General features: G+C 43.0%; 1 protein-coding gene across 21 annotated transcripts; it reads left to right on the top strand.

Annotated features, from left to right (window-relative positions):
* The first annotated feature begins 442 nt into the window (after positions 1-442).
* LOC118508867 (14-3-3 protein zeta) lies at positions 443-18196 on the top strand. Of its 21 annotated transcripts, none has more exons than XM_036048654.1 (7): positions 443-593; positions 12279-12394; positions 12475-12588; positions 12675-12801; positions 12880-13003; positions 14435-14598; positions 15462-18196. In XM_036048654.1, exons 2-7 carry the CDS (start codon positions 12333-12335, stop codon positions 15615-15617), a joined length of 747 nt encoding a protein of 248 aa, XP_035904547.1. In that variant the 5' UTR covers positions 443-593; positions 12279-12332; the 3' UTR covers positions 15618-18196. The 21 variants fall into 21 exon arrangements, with proteins under 21 accessions (XP_035904547.1, XP_035904526.1, XP_035904527.1 ...); XM_036048633.1 differs by lacking the exon at positions 14435-14598 and adding an exon at positions 13370-13533; XM_036048634.1 differs by lacking the exon at positions 14435-14598 and adding an exon at positions 13370-13533 and having other exon boundaries at positions 498-890.
* The last annotated feature ends 1507 nt before the right edge of the window (positions 18197-19703 follow it).

The following is a 19703-nucleotide window of genomic DNA, read 5'->3' as shown; positions in this document are numbered from 1 at the left end:
TTTGAATTGTGATTTTATCAGCCTAAACAATTTTTTGGCCAACATACGTACATACCTTGCGTGGCACACTGGTAAAGATCTCCACTAGATTCTCGTCAATTTTCATTTATATTTTAAATATGTCCTTTTGATAATTTCTTCCTGCAACTATTTCAACTTCAAATATTTACATAATAATGATGAACTAAGCAAGGGAACATTACACCAAACGTTGCCTTTTACGAGTAAAGCAACATTTTAACAGAACGAGCCGTGATTCATGCGTTTTCATTGCATTTACTTGATTTCTACTTTCGTTTTTATTACTTGATTCAGCAAATAATGCTTTCTGGCAAAAGTTTTAGGCACTTAACAAACAAATCGATTCATAAGTCAGTCTTGTACAAACTTCTTCAACTATTTTTTTAAATTCAATCAAGTCAGTTCAATATTGCACCCGTTTCCAAAGCGATTTGATTTGTGAAGCGTTCGTGAAGCGTTTTTTCATCTGTCAATGTTTCCATTGCGCTGCTAATTCTGTAGCGAGCCGTGTAAAAAAGTCGTGTGTGCCATCATAATTTTGTACGGTTAAATATTGCCTCTTCTTACCAAAAGTAAGTAAACTCGTAAAAGCCTATTCCCAGCTCCCGAGGGCAGTTTGAGTTGTGGTCGGTGTGTGAAGATTCAGGGTATTTGTAACGGCGAAGGCGGGGTAGAAATCCGGGGTGCAAAAATTTTCTCCCGGTGTGACGCATCCAACACACCCCATGTCTATATCGGTGTGCATGTCAGGGCAGCCATTTTGAGCGAGAGTCTTTGGGCGACTACAGCGAATACCAGTCGCTACGGTCGAAGTAAGTGCGTTCGGACGCCGGTTGCTGCAACTTCCTTTTGACTCCCGGTACTAAAGGGTAGGTTTCTCATCGTAAAGAGCATTTGTGTGCACCTATAAGAATTTTTAAGCGGTCCGTCGAAAGTTTGCGTAAGGAATCAGCGCACGCTGCAGAACGGAAGTGGCCTATTCGGTCTCGCACTGAGTTGGACGGGGACAAATGGTTATAATGTAGTTTAATTCCCCTTTTTTCCGCTGCTTCGTTCGTCCATGTATTTTACATCCCCCGGCCTGTCTGCCTCAGTGGTGTGTGTCGCCATTAGTCAAGGAATTCGCGTGATCTTCGTGACAGTGTGTGCGTGTATGCAGCCTGCTTTCGCCTCTGTGCTATCGTGGGTCGTCACCTTCCGTCGTGCGTTTCGTGCGTGTATAAAACAAGTGTGTGTTAGTGAGCTGGTGTGAGACTATGAGGACGTCATTCGATCGAAAGGTGGTGTGGTGACACGGTGAAGAATAGACGAAGAAGAGCGGCAATGGAGGTGCAACCAATACGCCGGGGCTAGTGAGCATAGAATTCAACCCCGAACGACTAACCAACACTAGCGCATCATTGAGCAGCATGTTGTGTTGGAAAGCTATACGCAATTTATGGTTCTTTGATGAGCTAACAAAATAGCTGAAATAGAATTCGATGTGATAATCGATAGATGATGAAGAGTGTGCAAGCCAAAGAGGGAGAGACGCGAGAGAATCCGAATGAAAAAGCAGCTAAGCGGGCCAGATTAGGACGAATCATACGTGTGAAAGTTGGGTGGAGGTCTTCATCTTTTTCTGGTGAAAGGTCCGTTTTCCTCCATTCTGTACGCAATGATTCTCGCATGCCCTGCCCCGTTTCATCCCATCGTCTGTTTCTTGCGGTGGGCATGGTAATGCGATGAGGATTTTCTAGAAAATTCTCGCCTACTCGCCATCCATCCCTTTCTCGAGCGCAAAAGAGAGAAAATCAAAGACAGAGCGCAATGGGGGAGGCGAATCATCACTCCCATCGTACTGGTACACCTGTGCCATGGAAACGAACAGCAGGGCAATATGATCGGTTCTCGGATGATGTCCGTGTTGGAAAAGAAAAGAGCTTGCTGACTAGATGGATTCGATCGCCGGTGCGATTTGGCTGTTTCCGGCCGCGGCCACGCCTGTCCCCCATAGTGGCGGCGAGCAACATCATCTTGCGCGCACCGGAAACGCTCCATAGCTGTAAGGAGTGTGACACGCTGACAACCTCGGTTTGTACGGGCGTACACCCACATTCAAGACTGACACAGTCAAGGTGCAAGAATGGAATGGAATGCGTGTGTTAGCTCGCATACTCGAATTTCGCATTTGTCGAAAGGAACCTGGCTTCTCGCTCCGCCATTCAGTTGCTAACCACGTTATCTCGTAGGTGACATACAGAGCAACCTGATATAGAAGCTTTTCCTTCTTTAATGCCTGTTTTTTTGCTGTCGTCAGATGTTTTTTTAATAACTCTATTTCCTTTGCGCTGTTTGTGCTTCCCATTCGATCGCATGCGCACTCGGTATAGATCTTACCTCCTTGCCCGTTTGGTCGGTTTAGGTGTGTGTTTGTGTGTGTGGAAGTATAAGGTTGTCAGGGGTCTGGTAGTATAATGGCTGATTAGTTGGCGGCGACATGCGTCCAAAAGGGGTTGAAGCGCGTTGCGGCCGATCGGCTATCGATAGAGTGAGCGAGATGCAGCAATTCCACGGGAGCAATGAAGAGAGAAAGAAAGTGAGAGAATGAGATTGCTTCGGTGTGTGCGCACTTCTGCATAGTTGTATTTGTTGACTTGCATATGTACGTATTCGAATCATAGGTAGAACGTTTTCAAGGCTAATTCGATTCCGAAGGTGGACGAGACGCGCGTGAAAAACAAAGTCGACCACAGGCGCATGCTACCATTGCACCTCCATGCTCACGGTATCTTTCCAAATTGAGGACAGTGATTAGAACTACATGGCAGAAAGGGATACATATCTGATGATAAGGGCCAGAAGGCGGTAAGCGAGCAAGGTGTGCGGGTGGTCAGCTAATGGGCTCCGCTGTTTGGAAGTACACGGTGAATGAAAGTCGGAAGGCTAGCAGGAAAGATGGTTGGCTGCTGGCAGGTAACAGAGTCTGTTTCAATATTGCGACACGATGGTTGGAATGGGATTCCAGCCGCTGCTGCGAAGCAGTTACGAAAACGTTGGACGAAAATGGCCTTGAGCAGTTGCGACAACACACTCTAGAACATTGGGTGTTCTCTCTTGGATATTGGACTAAGAGATGACGGAAATGGGTATGCGGCAAGATGTCATTAAGCAAATGCACTTGTTTTCCTAAGTATGAATAGAAACACTCGTCTCAAAGTTGGCTTTAACAGTGGATGCGGATGCAAACGCCATGTGACACTATAGATGCTTCAGGACTATCTTCTTTTAAGCGTTTTGGCTGCTTCGTTTAGAGGGCCCGATGGAAGAATTGCTAGAGACGTTATTATTAACACGAAGATATCTGTATCAAACCCCGTCCGGTGTTAAACCCCGTACGCTGGACTGACTTATGTTAAGAAAAATGAAATGGTATACCTATTTAATGTGGGAAATAGTAAATAATTAGAGTAAATAAGCGGCCTTTCCTCGAACGCGTCATGGTGCGTAAAACATCTCTGATGTTTGCAGAAGTGTTCGGGCCACTAGGGTGCCGTATGTCGTGGAATAACAATTATCCAGCCAATACTACAAGGTAGTCCGGGAAAAGGTACCGGGTGGAAATTAATTTGACATCTAGCCAACATCATCTCCAGATAGCGTCTGACGTGTGTGGGTACAGCGTAGTTTGTTTGTGACCGCCTTCAATCCCAAACATGGCCTTACTTCACGTTGCATCATATTTTTTATTATGGTGACAATGATTTAAGGAGCACATGATAGTCAACGACGCGAGGAAAGATCTTACGCGTGTTCAATTGCGCGAGCGCGGCTCACCACAAGACGCCATCATGGTCGTTGACGTTATTCGGTCATATATTAATAAATCTTCGCGCCAAACTCATATCGTGTGTGAGTGGTGTATGTGCGAGCGATGGAAACGCATTGGTTCAATCGCGGGCCCAAAGCAAACGGCGACAACTACTAAATTCGGCCAGCAGCGAGGTCATCTCTATCGATAGCTGGGAATAGCTAAACGTGTTTTTGCTGCGGCAGAATACGAAGGAAGTAGTACTGTAAGTGTTTTCTTCGTCTTACATGCAGGAGATGTATGTACTCAAGATAAGAACCCAAGCAGCTTCGGTCCTACCTTTGCGATTCCGTTTTCTTTTCATTGCTTTTCTCTGCACACTGATAAGATATAGGAATTGCTCTACATAAGAACGTTAGCACAGCCAAAAAATGGCCACTTGCTGTCCAACGGCAATCCTTTACGAACTAAAACATATTTACTTAGGTGGTGGGTATCTGAAAAAGTAAATCTTTAGAAAAGTGCTCCCACGATGCAAGGGCTATTTAAAAAAAATGAAACCGTTTTATCTTGCCCTTCTTCATTAATTAATTCTTATACACAATGGCACAGAGACTAAGATTGCGTATCAATATGATTTTCAACTACTAACGATCTGGCGTTGCCGGCCGAAAACGCCCGACCGACTTCCGATATCCTCTCGTCGCTCGTTTGGTGCCTCCACATGCCACTTGGCTTGATTGCTCTCACGAAGCAGGTTTGCTTGGAGTGCGTAGCGATTGCATAATTCCTGCTGACGACAAAAACATTATCACAGATAAGTAATGTGCGACGACAGAGAACTATTGCTGCGGTGTAGAAACGGTGACATCTGTGTCGAATTGCGCCTTGGCGAATCTGTTTTCATTTTGCAGCACGTGAACCACTGAAGGTTGCTGAGAAGGATGGATTTATCCTCCGTGATACTCATCTTTGTCCTGCGGTGAAGTTAAGTACAAAACGCGCGTAATTATAACCTCTGGCACTTCATTAGGGACAACATTTAAATTACTTCGTTTTCAGCCTTGGAAATGCATGAGCACCTACATCTCTGCTGTTGTGCTGAAAACTGCACTAAAGAGGATGCTTATCGTGAGGTGTGTAAAGAAGGAAAACTGTTGTTCCGCGTCCCACTGTCCGTGCTCCTCGTACTTATTGTCTTTTTCTTGCACGCCTTCTTGTGGAAAGCGGAAGTGGTCACAGGGAATAAAAAGAGACTGAGTAGAAAGCTATCACCCCTTTGTCGTGGCATTTGTTGTGTTGTAGTGCAAGAGAAAAGATCCCCCACGCGAGTGCATCTGTAGGTGCTTTGGGATTTTGTTTCTGAATGGGATTCTTTTTGATGCTGAATAGAAGCTCAAATAGTTCTATCATTGTTTTCACAAAGCAAAGGTGGGGAGTAAAAGGATATGCTTCGTTTTTCTTTGCGGTTAATGTTATCGTAAAAGTTATTGCAAACTGAATGGCCATTGAATTTTAATGAAGCTTTCCTTCGCCTATAAATAACCCAAAAACGTCTCTCGGGGACATGGCTTTTTTATTGCTACTGCTGTAAGAACCTGGCTGCTCGGTGTGGTCGTCATGGCGCGTGATAGATGAGAAACGGGAGGTAGAGAGGACCTACAGGGAGTGAAGAAGCTGCAGCATATTGTATAACTTTTGCGAACTACTGAAGCGCTGCCTCTGCAATTTGGAGCGTAATAACACAAGGACTGAAGATGTCTTGTTAATTATCTGAAATGCGCAAGGCTCCTGTGCGGCAAAATAATGAAGAGATGCCACCGTAGAGGAAAACCCGTTGCTTCGACATAAGGACACGTGCTTACTGCCGCGATGAACGCAGCTAACTGTTTGCTCTTGGACACGGAGGAGAAGGGCGACAATATGGAACTCTTGCAACAAATGTGAAGCATGTTGACTTTGGTCCTAATCGTGTGGTATCCTTAAACTAACATCGTTGGTTTTCACCTAACGAAAATAACATTCTTTCTTTGTAGATCAACATGAAAAAATAAAAATTTGTCGAACTTTAAGTAGGGTTGAGCTTTAGTTAAGGGAATCGAATGGAGACTCAAAAAAAGGCAAAATAACGCTGCTCGAAATGCTAACGAGCTCTGGAATGGATTGGATTGTGTGGAGCATAGGACACACTACACTTAATAGCTGCGCCGTCGCAGTGCAGCCACGGCGTTGTCCTGGTATTCTTGCCTTCCGGTACTGTATGGTTTTCTCATTGTATTTTCCGCCTAATAGCAAAGAGTGCCGCGAGCGAATGACGGCACTCCGTCCCGTGTCTCATTTCTGTACCGATATCGACAGTTTATGTTGAAATACAACATAAAAAATAATTGCTTTGATTATAAAAATAACGAATACTGCTCAAACATACAGAGCGGTCTGTATCAAGATAAATAAGGACATTTTCTATAATCCAATGTTCATGTGTGTTCGTCTATCATTTGGTGTATAGAAAAGATGTACTGGAAAGATTCGCTCTATAGGTTCGTCATGCACTTCTAACATAAAGACATTATTATGATGGGCCATTCCCACAATGCAATGTATGTGCCTTAATTATTTGGAGACGGAAGTGGGTATAGGTATTGGAAAATTGACACACATAGATACCAAGTTCTGTTCGGTATCTTTAGAGAATGTGTGGAGCAGTTCTTGTATCTCCTTCACACAGCTCGAACATTCTTGTGGGACTTTTTGGTGTGTTATGCGCACGCGTAACGAATAGACATTTTCTCACTATCGTTACACTCCCACAGTACGCTATCTCCATTCCTTGCAACGTTGCGTATAACGTAGGTCTCTCTCAGACCTGCCAAGAGGGATGTTTGCTTGGGAGCAGTAGAGGATCTATCGTTTCAATGTGTTTGATGTGAGCGAGAGGCTGTGTCTGAAAATTGGGGGAGAACAAGAGTACCGTAGCGTTCAAGTCCAAAATGGATCAGCAAACGGAATCGCGAAAAACGTGCTGGGCTCTTATGTCCACCCCAATCGAGCGAGCGCTGGGGAGAGCGAGAGCATGTGTGCAATCCTCTTGTCAGAGCGCGCCGCCGATGTCGGTATTTTCGAACGAACCAAGCGGGGCCTCGGGACCAACCATCTCGGCAACCCAGAGCCAGAGTCTCAGTCCCGGAGTTCGTGCGAGCTTTTCACGACGCGTTCGTTTTTCTGTGTGCTGCTGCCTTCTGCTGACAGTGTGCGTGTCTATAGTGTGTAGTTAGAGAGTTGGCTGGTTTTCGCGTCGTCGTTGGTCGTTGGTGGAAAAGCGGTTCACCGAAAACGTAGGTTTTCCGCATTGTCTAGGAAGCTCCTCTCCCATCCCCTCCTCTATACAAAAGAAAAGGAGAAGGGCGTGAACACAGATACCGTGTTGCGTGAAAATGTTGCCACGACTTATGTCCCATCAGTAAGGAATTCGTCCGAAGTCCTGCTCTCTGCCATCGACACCGTCTTCAGCACTTCTTTATCATTCTCCAACTTCACCGACGGGTGACACAGGTCTTTGGGGGCCAACCAAACTAACGATCGTCCCGCAGTTGGCTTCAATCATCTCCATTGCGACCGTGTCTCTCCGAGGAGATAAATTTAATGGGGGATATATCTATCCGCTGGTTCATATTTTTTTATAGACGGAAAATTGTCTACCGTTTTGCTCCCGTCAGAAAATAAAGGAGGTGCAACGTAACGTACAGCAAGAAAATATGGCGGCCTGTGTGTTCTGAGAAGGAATAAAATTCCGACCTCTATCACGCACTTCCTTCTTAGCAACAGTGCTCTCGATTGAGAAAACAGAAGAAAGTGTCTGTTGCGTCCGTGTGTGTGTCAACCCGTGCGTGCGTGACCGTTTTCTTGGTCAGGCTTTTCTTTTCTGGTATGATTGTGTGTGGTTTTTGTGCATTTCCTTCCGGCGGCTGACAGACTTTCTTGGGGTGGTTCATTTTTTTCGGTTTCGAAAGGATCAAAGGTTTGTCGTTAAAGCCGCACCGACTCGTTTAACCGAAGGCTAACTTTACAGCCGTTTGAGTTTTCAATCGAATTGAGCTTGTGGGAAATATTCGTGACGAATGTTTCATTTTCTATGTAAGACTGTTGCGCACAATGTGGCGTGTAATTCAGTTAAAGTTGTTACTATATAGCAAAGAAACACCGTTCTGTTTCCTACGATATGAAATAGTAGTTCATGAAAGAACACAAGGCAAAATAAATTAGGTTGACAGACCGATTTTCCCGACCGTCCATGGGCGTTGAATCGATTCTGTGAGCTTGCGCTTGGTATCGATTTTTCACCTCGTTTTTCAACATCGTCATCAATGCTTCATCCTGTCTGGTTTTGCTGGTCTAGATAAGATTTGGATCTGTGTAGCACATGCACGCACGCACGCACGCACGCACACACACACACACACACACACACACACACACACACACACACGCACACACACACACACACACACACACACACACAAACACACCAAATTTGCTATGCTTTCGGGAGAATGAAAGCAATAAGCAGGGAGCCTTGAAGGAAAACGACAAGAACTCACTGATAGAATCGATCAGAAGATTTCGTTGGTTGTGCGCGTGTGACTGAAAGGAGAACGAATAGATCTTTTTGTACCTTGCGTATTTTCAATCCTTTGTGGAGTGCGGAGCTTCGCGTGAAGTGGAAAAGCTGCCGAGAAACTCAATCAGTGGCATAGAGAGCGAGAGAGAGAAATAGTACAAAAAATACCTCCCTGCCGCATTAGGAATCGGGGGCCCCAGCAGCAGCAACACGTACATTACCAACTTTGGCTGTTCCAGACTCCAATGTCGGAAAATGGAAAAAGCAAACTCCTCAAATTCGTAGAGCTGCCTCGGCGGGATGACGCCGGTAAAACATTTTTCGTTAAATATATGATGGTCGAAATTCCGTACCAACTCACACACACACACACACACACACACACACACACACACACACACACACACACACACACACACACACACACACACACACACACACACACACACACACACTTGCGCTTGTTTGTGCCTTCTCGCCAGGAAACCAAGTGAGATGTTGCCCACCAGCTTCTTGTTTATTGGTGGCACTGGTTTTCTTTTCTACTGTTCCAATTGGCCAGTTTTTGCTCATAGTGCCGCTGTATGCATTTTCCGATTTAGCTGAAGCTGCATTGATTTTATTTCGGATGGATTGGAAGAAAGATGAAGCCTCGAAAAGACGAATTGCGGCATGTGAACGGAGGAATGCAAACACACGCACACACACTATAAATTATGCCGCATAGGATAGTAACGGGACAATTCCATGCGAATAAATGAAGAAAAGCTGAAACAAACTTTTTACGCTGTGATAGAAGCAAGGAACGGTAAAATGGACAAATGCTGCACGCGCCTACTATCGCCTCAGACAAACGTTTCTTATTGTGTTTATGTGTATATGTGTTTGTAAGTGAATTGAATGCATCCCCCCATCAACAGCGACCAATTAGTTTGAATCATATTTATGCTCCTGCCATTTGCCATATTATATTACTGTACTCGATCATGTCATCCGTCATATTACTCTGGATATGATGAAGCATTCATTGGTACAGATAATTCAAACTCCACTAAGTACTTTTCCTTAATATCGGTCGCTCCCACATTTGTCTCCCATACACTCAAAGATGGTAGTCGGATATCGTGTTCAGAATATTTTCCACGCGCAATTACCAGGCTGTAATTAAGGACCTTTTCATAGGCATTCAAAAATAACAAACCGCCAGTGGCGGTTGAGTTGTGCAAGTGTAAAGCTAAAGAGTTTGAATGGCAGTGTACATGTGAACATGAAGTGTGATGATTCCTGATTGATTCCGTTTCCGCATTACGTGCAAAGGTTCACTTTCAGAACTGAGTTATCCTGATGTCATAAAAAGTTTTCAGAGCTTATGCTCGTATGCAACGATAATTGATAAAGAGTAGGGTAAGGCCTTTTCCACCCTATAGATCCTACCCTACAAGAGTAGGGTAAGGCCCTTTTCCACGATACACTTTAGCGGAATTTGACACATTTTTATGTGCTTTAATTGTGGTTAACGAATAAAGGATGAGTTGGTTTCTCTTCAGTATTAGATCAAGGAGCTGAAGGTGGCCGGTAATTGACTTCAGTCGCGCACGCTGTAAGGCAATGGAGCAGCATGGCTGTTAATAGCAACACACCAGCAAGCGCCCACGCACACTGACGCATATTGACGCCCTTCGCATATGCGAATGCACGATGACTCATCCTGGGGGTTTGTGCGTGATGGTCGCGCTTTTACAGTCACCAAAGGGAAATGTACGAAAAGAATAGAGCAACTGTACTACTAGCCGCGATGTATTGCTTTATGCAGTAGTACTGCCAGAGAGAGATAAAGAGCAAAGAGAGAGAGAGAGAGAGAGAGAGAGAGAGAGAGGGAACAAGAGCAAAAGCAAAAGCAAAAGCAAAGAGACAGAGAGAGAGAGAGAGAAAGAAGGATAGAAAGAGTATATCAGTGGTAGAGGCAGTCAGCACCGCTACGTCTCGCACGATTAGTTAGATTAGAATCGTCGCATTCGCCGGAGTACGGCATTCGGTGCTAAAGTACTGGAGGAGGTAAATAACAAGATACCGGACAGAAGAAGCACATCTTAGATTTGGGTAACGCACACTTACCCTGTCGCGAGGTGAACAACACTCTTAGCTCTGGATGAACCAAGACAGCGCCGCGTGCGCCGGTTCCTGCATATTTGTCCGATCTCGCTACGCTCGTATACTACAGCAAAGTAGGAAGAGGAAAATGTTATTTTAGTGATTTTCATTTTCCTCGTATAAAAAGCCATGACGCAATCTCTGCCTCGTTCCGATTCGAAGATCCAGTCCCCCAGAAAGAAGAGAATGTGTTAGTGTCTTTTTACGAAGTATGTGTTTTATTCGTACGTTGAAAGTGTAGTACAGGAAGTGCGATTGGGTTTGTGATTTTCAGTGAAAGATAGGATGTAGAACTGTTAAGTGAATGTTTCGTTTTTTTTTGTTTCAGATTTTAAATCATATACTGTCAAGTGTTTCCGCAAACAAGTTGATACTTTCTTTTTATATTGCGCGTGGCTTATATCGCTGTCGTCTTTGTCCTGTGTGAATCATAGTCCGTGTACACTCGCCATGGTTTGTCACATCTGTCCCCGTGTCGGATTACGTCATCACCGTGAACGCCGCCAGAGCAGTCACGTTTCTTGCTTATGCGCTAGCTTCTAACCGAGTACGCTTATGCATGTGTGAGAGTGCGTGCGTGTTCATGAGTGTTGGAGTGCGTAGTAAAAGGACCTTGATATCCAATGAGTGGAAAGGATTTTGGCTTGTAGGCGACGTCGAAAGCGCATACACTCAGAATGTCGCTCTACAGTACAGTTAGTCTTCGTTAAAGTATAAAATATTCTGCAAGATCCACGCTTCATCGAGGAAACCAGGTGTGGAGGCGAATATTATACGGTTAAGCGTCATCGCTGATTAATAGTTAAATCCTAACCTATCATCACTCTAGTCCCTTCCTCGTTTCCTCGCATCGCAGAAGCTGTTTGGAATGCTCGTTTTATTTAAAAATATTCTTTGCGGTGCAGCTTCAATCGGGTTTTTCTGTGATTCTCCAACGAACGATTCGAACCAACGTAATGCTCAGGAAACTAAATGGAATGGTACACCTCTTCTGGAAAAGTCGATAATATATATGGTTTGCCAATTCTCCTTCACACCTGGTAGTGGTGCAACAAAGTAGAAGCGGTACAATATCGATCAACAGAACACATACAATACGACGCCACTGCTGCATACCGACGCACCTCTCTATGTCAGACCAACCAGACGTTTGTTGATGAGAGCGCAGGCGATTTTGCATTCCTTTTTTTCCTCTTGTCCTTTAAATCGATACCCGGCTAGGTTCCACTTTGCAGTCTTGGCAGGGACAGCCACGGTGTGGTCACGATCCTGGCTCCACTGCAGCACAAATAATCATCATGCAGCTAAAATTTTAACCAGCGACCAAAAGCGGTGATTGCTAGTGGTTTGGTTGTGATAGCAACAAAAGTACACTCCGTGGGAACATTCAATTGAAAAGTAGCTTTATTAGAACATGCAGTAGGCTGGTTGCAAAAATTGGCTTCAAGATAGGACTAGGATAAACCATCAGGTTCATTGCCGCGATTGAAGTCAAAAACAGGGAATATATTTTATTGTTAGAAAAGAGGGTTATAATGAACTGAAAAAACGTTTGTATCGTAAATTTCGTCTCCATACGCTTCGTAGTTTCCGTCTTTCTAGAAAATGAATATTTACTCTCCACAAATAGCATAACAATACAATAACATACGTGTTATTATGCTTTAACAAATGCTCGTTTTTTCTTTTCTTCCGCAGGAAGCTTCTCTCGTTTTAAGCTAGTGAAAGGAAAGCTAAATCAGAACACTCAAAATGTCTACCGTCGACAAGGAAGAGCTAGTTCAGAAGGCAAAACTAGCCGAACAATCTGAACGGTAAGCATAGCTTTAGAAAAGCTTGTCCTCAAAGAGATCGATCGAAATTTAGTTGTCGCCTAATTTTTCAACTTTTTCAGATACGATGATATGGCACAGGCAATGAAATCAGTAACAGAAACTGGAGTGGAATTGTCAAACGAGGAAAGGAACCTACTGTCAGTTGCTTACAAGAACGTTGTAGGTGCCCGAAGGTATGTGCAATTTAAACAATAGCATTTGAGCTAGCGCAAGTGACTGGTATTATTTTGTTGTTCTTTACCAAAACGACCAAATGCAGATCATCGTGGCGAGTGATATCGTCGATCGAACAGAAAACTGAATCCTCTGCCCGCAAACAACAATTGGCACGAGAGTACCGGGAACGAGTTGAGAAGGAACTGAGGGAAATCTGCTACGAAGTGCTGGTATGTACAACGACATGAGGTAAAGTAGAATGACAATAATTCACAATCCCATCTTTCCGTGCATTTACATCTTCACAGGGTCTGCTGGACAAATTCTTAATTCCCAAAGCGAGTAATCCAGAGAGCAAGGTGTTTTACCTCAAAATGAAGGGAGATTACTACAGATACCTAGCTGAAGTAGCCACCGGTGAAACCCGCCACAGTAAGTTCATGCTTTTTGTTTATCAAATCATTTAGCGCGTGACGCACAGAAAAAAAGTGTGCTGTTTACGCTACGTTGTGCATCAACAGACACACAATACGTATTGTCCCATTCCCTTCTACTGAAACTACCATATTCCTTTCCTTTTCCTCGTCTCCCTAACCAAACTCCCTAATCTCTTATCACACACAGTGAAAAAATACTAATTATATTCGCACATGTTTATCTCTTTTATATTCAATTTCCATTCGCTCGCATTCCGACGACGCCGTGTGTATAAATGCCCGACCCGTGTGGTTTGGTCTATACCTTCGTACATGCACCGTTGTATGGATTGTATGAACACCATGCTCAAATAACTTACAGCCGTAGTTGACGATTCCCAAGCCGCGTACCAGGATGCCTTTGAAATTAGTAAAGGCAAAATGCAGCCAACACATCCTATCCGATTGGGTCTCGCGCTCAATTTCTCAGTCTTCTATTACGAGATCCTAAACTCTCCCGACAAAGCCTGCCAGCTGGCTAAACAGGTCAATTATGATGCTTTCAATTCAAATGCTGTATATTTATGTTTGTTTGTTTTTTTTTCTGTTCCGACGGCTTACATCAAGCCAGTTTAAACCAGTTTCAGCTCAATCAAAATAAGTATAATACACATTTGCAAAACGCGCTTTTTACATACTGCTGTGGTGGCGGCGTGTGATGACTGAGTAATGTTTAAGATTACTGTAGTCATTGGGTTGTCGTTGTTCGAAATCTGCCATGTATGCATTACCCACACTCTGAGATGGAGGAGCACACATTCAGAATTGTGTGTTTTAATGTTATTTTAACAAATTTTGAAGTATTGACTAATTTTATATAGAAAACCACGTTACAGCAGGCACGAAGGTCTTTCTTCTTCTTCTTCCTTGGCACTAGCACTACTACCTCGAGAGGTCTCGGCCTGCCATTTCTGACTTTCTGTGACTTGATTTTACTCGTAGCAAAGAAGTCAACCCTGCGTACGAAGAGGCGGTCTGGATGGGATTTGACCCCGGTCCTGCCGTGTGAAGACCGGCGCCGTTTACGCCACGGCCCCCGGACCGCCCCGAGGTCTTTGGTACACTGCTCTAAAATCGCGATTTGTCTCTAAGCTGCGTTTCTATGTCATCAATCTATTGCTTTTACACAATATTCCCCATGCTCACAAAAGAAGTCCTCGTTATCTCATCGAATAATTCATTCGTTAATATTGCAGAAAGTGCTATAAGTTCCTATTCCATTAGCTAAGACCATCCTGTATTAACCCGGGAAGCTATCCCAACATCCGTGCAGTGAAGAGAGTTCGGTTTTCATGTTGCAGAGATACGCTGGGCACATTGAAACATTATGACTCCTCCAGTCACTCTCTTTCTCTCTTTCTATCTTTCTCTCTTTTTTTCTCTTTAGCTGTGGTTGAGGATTCGCAGAAGTCGTATCAGGAAGCGTTCGATATTGCAAAGTCGAAAATGCAACCCACGCACCCGATTCGGTTAGGTCTAGCGCTGAATTTTTCCGTCTTTTACTATGAAATCATAAATTCTCCAGCACGGGCTTGCCATCTGGCGAAGCAGGTTATTGATTCGTTTTATCTCCTTCAATTAATTTTGTCGTGTGCTTCTCTCTTGTCGAACTTTCAGTTCTTTATCTAGGATAAGGACCCTACGTAGGGTTTTTTTTAACAAATATGTAAACCCTTTTAAATTAGCATTTGATTGCTTAGCCGTTATGATTTTTTAGTCGTTATGATCAAACTGTAACGAATATATCACCCCTCATGAAAGTGTTCGATTGTGTCTGTTAAGACGTTACTAACCCAGAAATAACTCTATACGACTCAGCTCTAAATAACACGCTGCTTAATACCCTTTCAAATAGGTCCTGCTTGTGATTTCTTCAAATGTGGTTTTATACTAAAAAATGGTTCTTATTTACAGAAAGTTCGAATTGAATTCTTAAAATCCGAATTGAATTCCAATAATTCGGCAAGTTTCGTTTGAAAATGTTAAACGAAAATTTGGCTTTGCCAACTCTGTTTGGAGAAAAATAATCGAAAACCCTAGCATAAACTAAACATCGCATCCCTAACATCTTACTTGTTTTTCGTGTGTTTCGATATGCAATTAATAGAATAACCCATTCTAAAACACCATACGCAACCCTACCGAGACTCGGAATTCGATTCTGGGTCAGATTCATGCACCCAGCATATGTTCGCGCAACTGTGATTGTTGTATATTTTATTTTGATCGATTGAAATATGGCTCAAGGAATCTTATGTGGAAATGCATGTAATAGATAAATGAAATTAACATAAACTTTCTTTTTATTCCACGATACACTCTTGAAACATCTTGTACTGTGGCCGTGAAATTGATGGACGAACGGGCGTATATACTCGCGTATTTCGGGAAATGTAAAAAAATCCTTCGTACAGGCATTCGATGACGCGATTGCTGAGTTGGATACGTTGAACGAGGACTCCTATAAAGACTCGACGCTCATCATGCAGCTGCTGCGCGACAACCTTACGCTGTGGACGTCCGATACCCAAGGAGATGGTGACGAACCACAGGAGGGTGGCGATAATTAACCAAACTAAAATTAAAGCAAAACAAAAACACATGCATACACTACAAACATAAACACGCAGCCACGGGCACACATATACACGATACACAACACACAACTAAAGCATAATAGAAATTCCTTTTGACTATTGATTAATACGAGAACAACTGCGAAACAGCGGATGAAGGAAAAAATGGTATGTAGTAGGAGAAACGAATGCAGAAAAAACAAGAAGCTTCCGCGAATTAGCAAAAATCGTGTAACAAGCATAAGACGTAAGGGCGTAGCTAAAAGGACAGTGACAGCCATCCGCCGCGACAGTGTCTCAGCATCAGCAGCAGCCAAATGGTAGAAGTTGAAAAAGAGTAGAACGAACATCATGGTAGGATAGGGAGAATGAAAGAGCCATTCCGCTTGTCGTAGCGTTTGCGCTTAAATCTTGGCCTTATCGTGGCGAAACAGGCAAATTAGTTCAATTTCTTTTGAACGATTGTAGTCGATTGCTAGTTTAAGGGGCCGAAGAAAAAATATGGAAATACATTCTGTAGCGTAGCGCAACCGGAAGCGGAAGCAGGCGGTAAAGAAAAGAAACTCGCTGATCGTTGTCATCCGTTACGTCAAGGCACAGAGAAAGATAGAGAGAGAGAGAGAGAGAGAGAGAGAGAGAGAGAGAGAGAGAGAGAGAGAGAGAGAGAATAAAGTAGAATGGGCATGTGTGCGTGTGTGTGTGTGTTTATGTAATCGAGGAAAATTCAAGAAAATGTATAATTTTGATGCTTTTCAAAGAGCACAAATAAAAAATTGGTATGACAGTAACAACAAGAAAGAAGCATAAGCACGAAAACGAATGATAAAATCTAGACACAGAGCAAGTTTAGCGCACAGTCTTTCGGAACGCAATTAATATATACAATAGAAGCGTGAAAGAAGTATGTATTCGTTGTTTTCTTTGCGCTTCAACCGTCGCACAATGGAAACACGAAGATCAGTAAGCAAACACACGTACACACACGTACATATGTTACACTGTTCATAAGTATGTAAACTCTGAAGATGGAGAAATATGTTGAGACACGACGATGCCATGGTAAGATCAAATGATCGCGAGCAGAATACGGAAATTGCAAGGAGGGAAGAAAGTAAGCGGGAAGTAAATCTAAGCTGATATGAGTGGCAAGCAAACAAACAAAACTCAACAACTACATGTTTATAATGTATGTTCTATTGCTATAGTCCCTTCGCCCCGGCCCTGAGAAATCGTCCCATGAGGTGGATATATGTGTGTGTGGAGATGTTTCCCAATTCTGTGGAATTTGTGTCGATTAATGAATGTGCGTGATGGAGGCATGGAGTATTGCGCGGCGTACAGCGTATTGAAAGCACAGAGCAGGGGGATGTCGGGAGATGTTCTTGAAGAAAAAATCTGAGTCTGACTAGACGATTTAAAGCTCCCTAATGCTGTGTACGTGTTTGCTGATATGGGCACATTGTGAATTTAACACTCGTGGTTGAACATGGAGTAAAGAATAATAATGAACAGATTTGGGATGAAAGCTTGCGATTCTTCGATTCGAATGACGCATGACTGCAATTCGAATATATAAAAGAGAAATATCCAACAGTAGCCTGAATGTCCCACAGCATGTCCTTAAGTCTCTGTTGCCCTATTTTTACACGGTGGCTAAACTATCTCCCAGTCGATACCTGACGATTTAAACTCTTCTATATATGTCTACACTAAAAGCAAATCAAACAATGCCCAAACCCGAATCTGAAACTCCTATTCCTAAGTACTGACCAGATTCAGTATCTATTGCACACACCCCTTTCGATCTTCGGTCTTTGGCCATAGTAGGATAAAACTTGGTTGTGTGTCGTTCTATGTGTGTGTGTGTGTTTTGTTTTTCCAACGTGTGCGTTGTCGGTTATTGACCGAGGGACACACACACGATCGAAAGAATATGTCGGAACCATTTGTCTTGGGAAAAGTACCGCTTTTCCGTTGCAGATGCTGAACTGATATGTTCAATGCGATGCGACGATCCAGGTCGTCCTTTTAAGCTGTAAGAATATTTGACCAAGTGACGTTTTGTTTTTGCAAACAAAGAAGTGGTTAAGAAGAAGGGAATGTGAATGTTTAATTTTACATACCTTTGAGCAAACTGAACAAGTTCGACCGTTTCCAGCGGCGGTTGCTCAGTGCCATCTGGGATTGCACGAAGCAAAACTGGTTGGTTTAATATAATATGAAGCAAAACTGTCGTCTTACATCAATATCAGGTAATATCAAATCCAAAGCAAGCACAAGGAAGCCTCATTACTCGTTTCACGTCCTAAATTGGGACAGAATAAAGGAATGTGAACTTTGCCATCTTCGAATCGTTCGAGACTATCATCACACGTACGGTATTCGGAAAGGAGACTATCCTCCGTCAGAGCAGGAGTTGTTTGTTTTGTAATGAAGGATGCGAAGGAAGTAGAACGAAGACAAATGTGTTGAAAAAGAACATCAAATGGAAATTATTACTCTTGTAAAACAACATCAAACAAAAGTCGTCGTCGTCGCCGTCGTTTAATCAAATAAAAGAGCAGTAAAACAAATATGTCCAAATTCGGAAGTGTACAAAACAACACCTTATATTATCAAAAGCAAACGGAAAAGAAGCTGTGAACAGCTTCTTTCCTGGGCAGAAAAAGACACACAATACAAGGTTGGGGGAAACTACTTAAATCCATATTACACACGAACACTAACAGTGCTCACTCCTTTTCACGAACAGTACTCACACTAACGAAAGAAAGTAAAGAAATGCCTACTGTACGCGGTGCAAGCAGCTGCATTCAAGAAAACTAAATCCAACTCCCACCTTCTCTGCAGAACAAGACTAGCTCGTTTGCGCCCAGCTCTGCTGCAATACAATATTGCTAATACTACTACTGCGGGCAAGCAAGAGGAACGACATTATGTTTTGGTTTTGTGAGACAAGGCTTCTTCGTTTTTGCTCTATTTGTGAAATAATACTTTTAAAAACATCTTAAAACCAAAAACGCTTTTCTCGTATGTGTGTACTTGCGAGTGTTTCTGTCGGACAGACAAAGCGTGAAAGGAACTTGGGGATACGATGTAGTTTTGAAGCTTTGCAAAATGAAATTTTGGTCTCTAATGTACGGAAAATGCACACTGTGTGTTGCTATAAAACATGAGACATTTGGTCCTCGATTGCAATTATTGCACTTACACACAACCAGACAAATAGTAGGGAAGGACATTGACACGCGCAATTACGGAAAATAAGTTTGTTATAGAAGCGAGCGAGTCCATTTTACCATTGAAAAGGGAAATATACTTATTGAAGGAAGCCCAACACAAACCAAGAAACTCTTTCATGTAACAACATGATAAAACAGTGGAAATAAAGCAAGAACACAGGATCGAACACTCCTATATACTATCTTTCGCCTCTTCGGCAGTTAAACTTCTTGATTGATGCGTGGATAGCACAGCGCCAACATTCAACTATTAGTTCAAATTAATTAGTTGAATGGTTTATTACTTAATGAAAAAAACGATTAACAAAATAGTTAAATCAATTCGCGTATCACGAACGATCGCAAAATGAATCGTTTTTCTTGTCCGTATGCTGTCGATTTTTATGGAACGCGAAACATCATATTCAGACTTTGCTCATCGGCTCGCTATTCCATTGCCGAGCATGACGAATTGTTGAAAGTGGAACCGCGAATCATGTATCACAGAATCTTATCCACCTCATGCTTCGCGCTCATGATGGATTTAGGATATGGAAGACTTGAATTGAACAATTCAATTGAAATTTGAAGAAGAATCGTTTGTTAGATGGATAGCTAACTTCTAACACTAGTGGGGTTCCTCACGTTTTGATAGTCAATGTGGAAGGAAGCCCTTCCTAATAGATAGGATACTACTACCAATACTGAAGTAGAAGATATTGTCCTTCGTCCTTATCCCATTCGAATGTTCCTCTTTTCATGAACTGCTCCTTTCGAGCACTCTACCCCTCTCTACTTAAACAGACACTGAAGAAATAATTAAAGTCAGCAGTCCAAATAATGTTATTCAAACAGACTG

The sequence above is a fragment of the Anopheles stephensi genome, chromosome 3 (genome assembly GCF_013141755.1).
Source record: "Anopheles stephensi strain Indian chromosome 3, UCI_ANSTEP_V1.0, whole genome shotgun sequence".
In the NCBI taxonomy this organism is placed as follows: domain Eukaryota; kingdom Metazoa; phylum Arthropoda; class Insecta; order Diptera; family Culicidae; genus Anopheles; species Anopheles stephensi.
This window is presented reverse-complemented; position numbering and strand designations above follow the sequence as displayed.

What these genes read in the sequence shown, in the direction of transcription:
- LOC118508867 (XM_036048654.1), top strand. Translation starts at nt 12,333, where the DNA reads ATGTCTACCGTCGACAAGGAAGAGCTAGTTCAGAAGGCAAAACTAGCC. An exon ending in AACGTTGTAGGTGCCCGAAG is followed by an intron (nt 12,589 to 12,674) that starts GTATGTGCAATT and finishes GACCAAATGCAG; the next exon opens with ATCATCGTGGCGAGTGATAT. An exon ending in CTTGCCATCTGGCGAAGCAG is followed by an intron (nt 14,599 to 15,461) that starts GTTATTGATTCG and finishes TCCTTCGTACAG; the next exon opens with GCATTCGATGACGCGATTGC.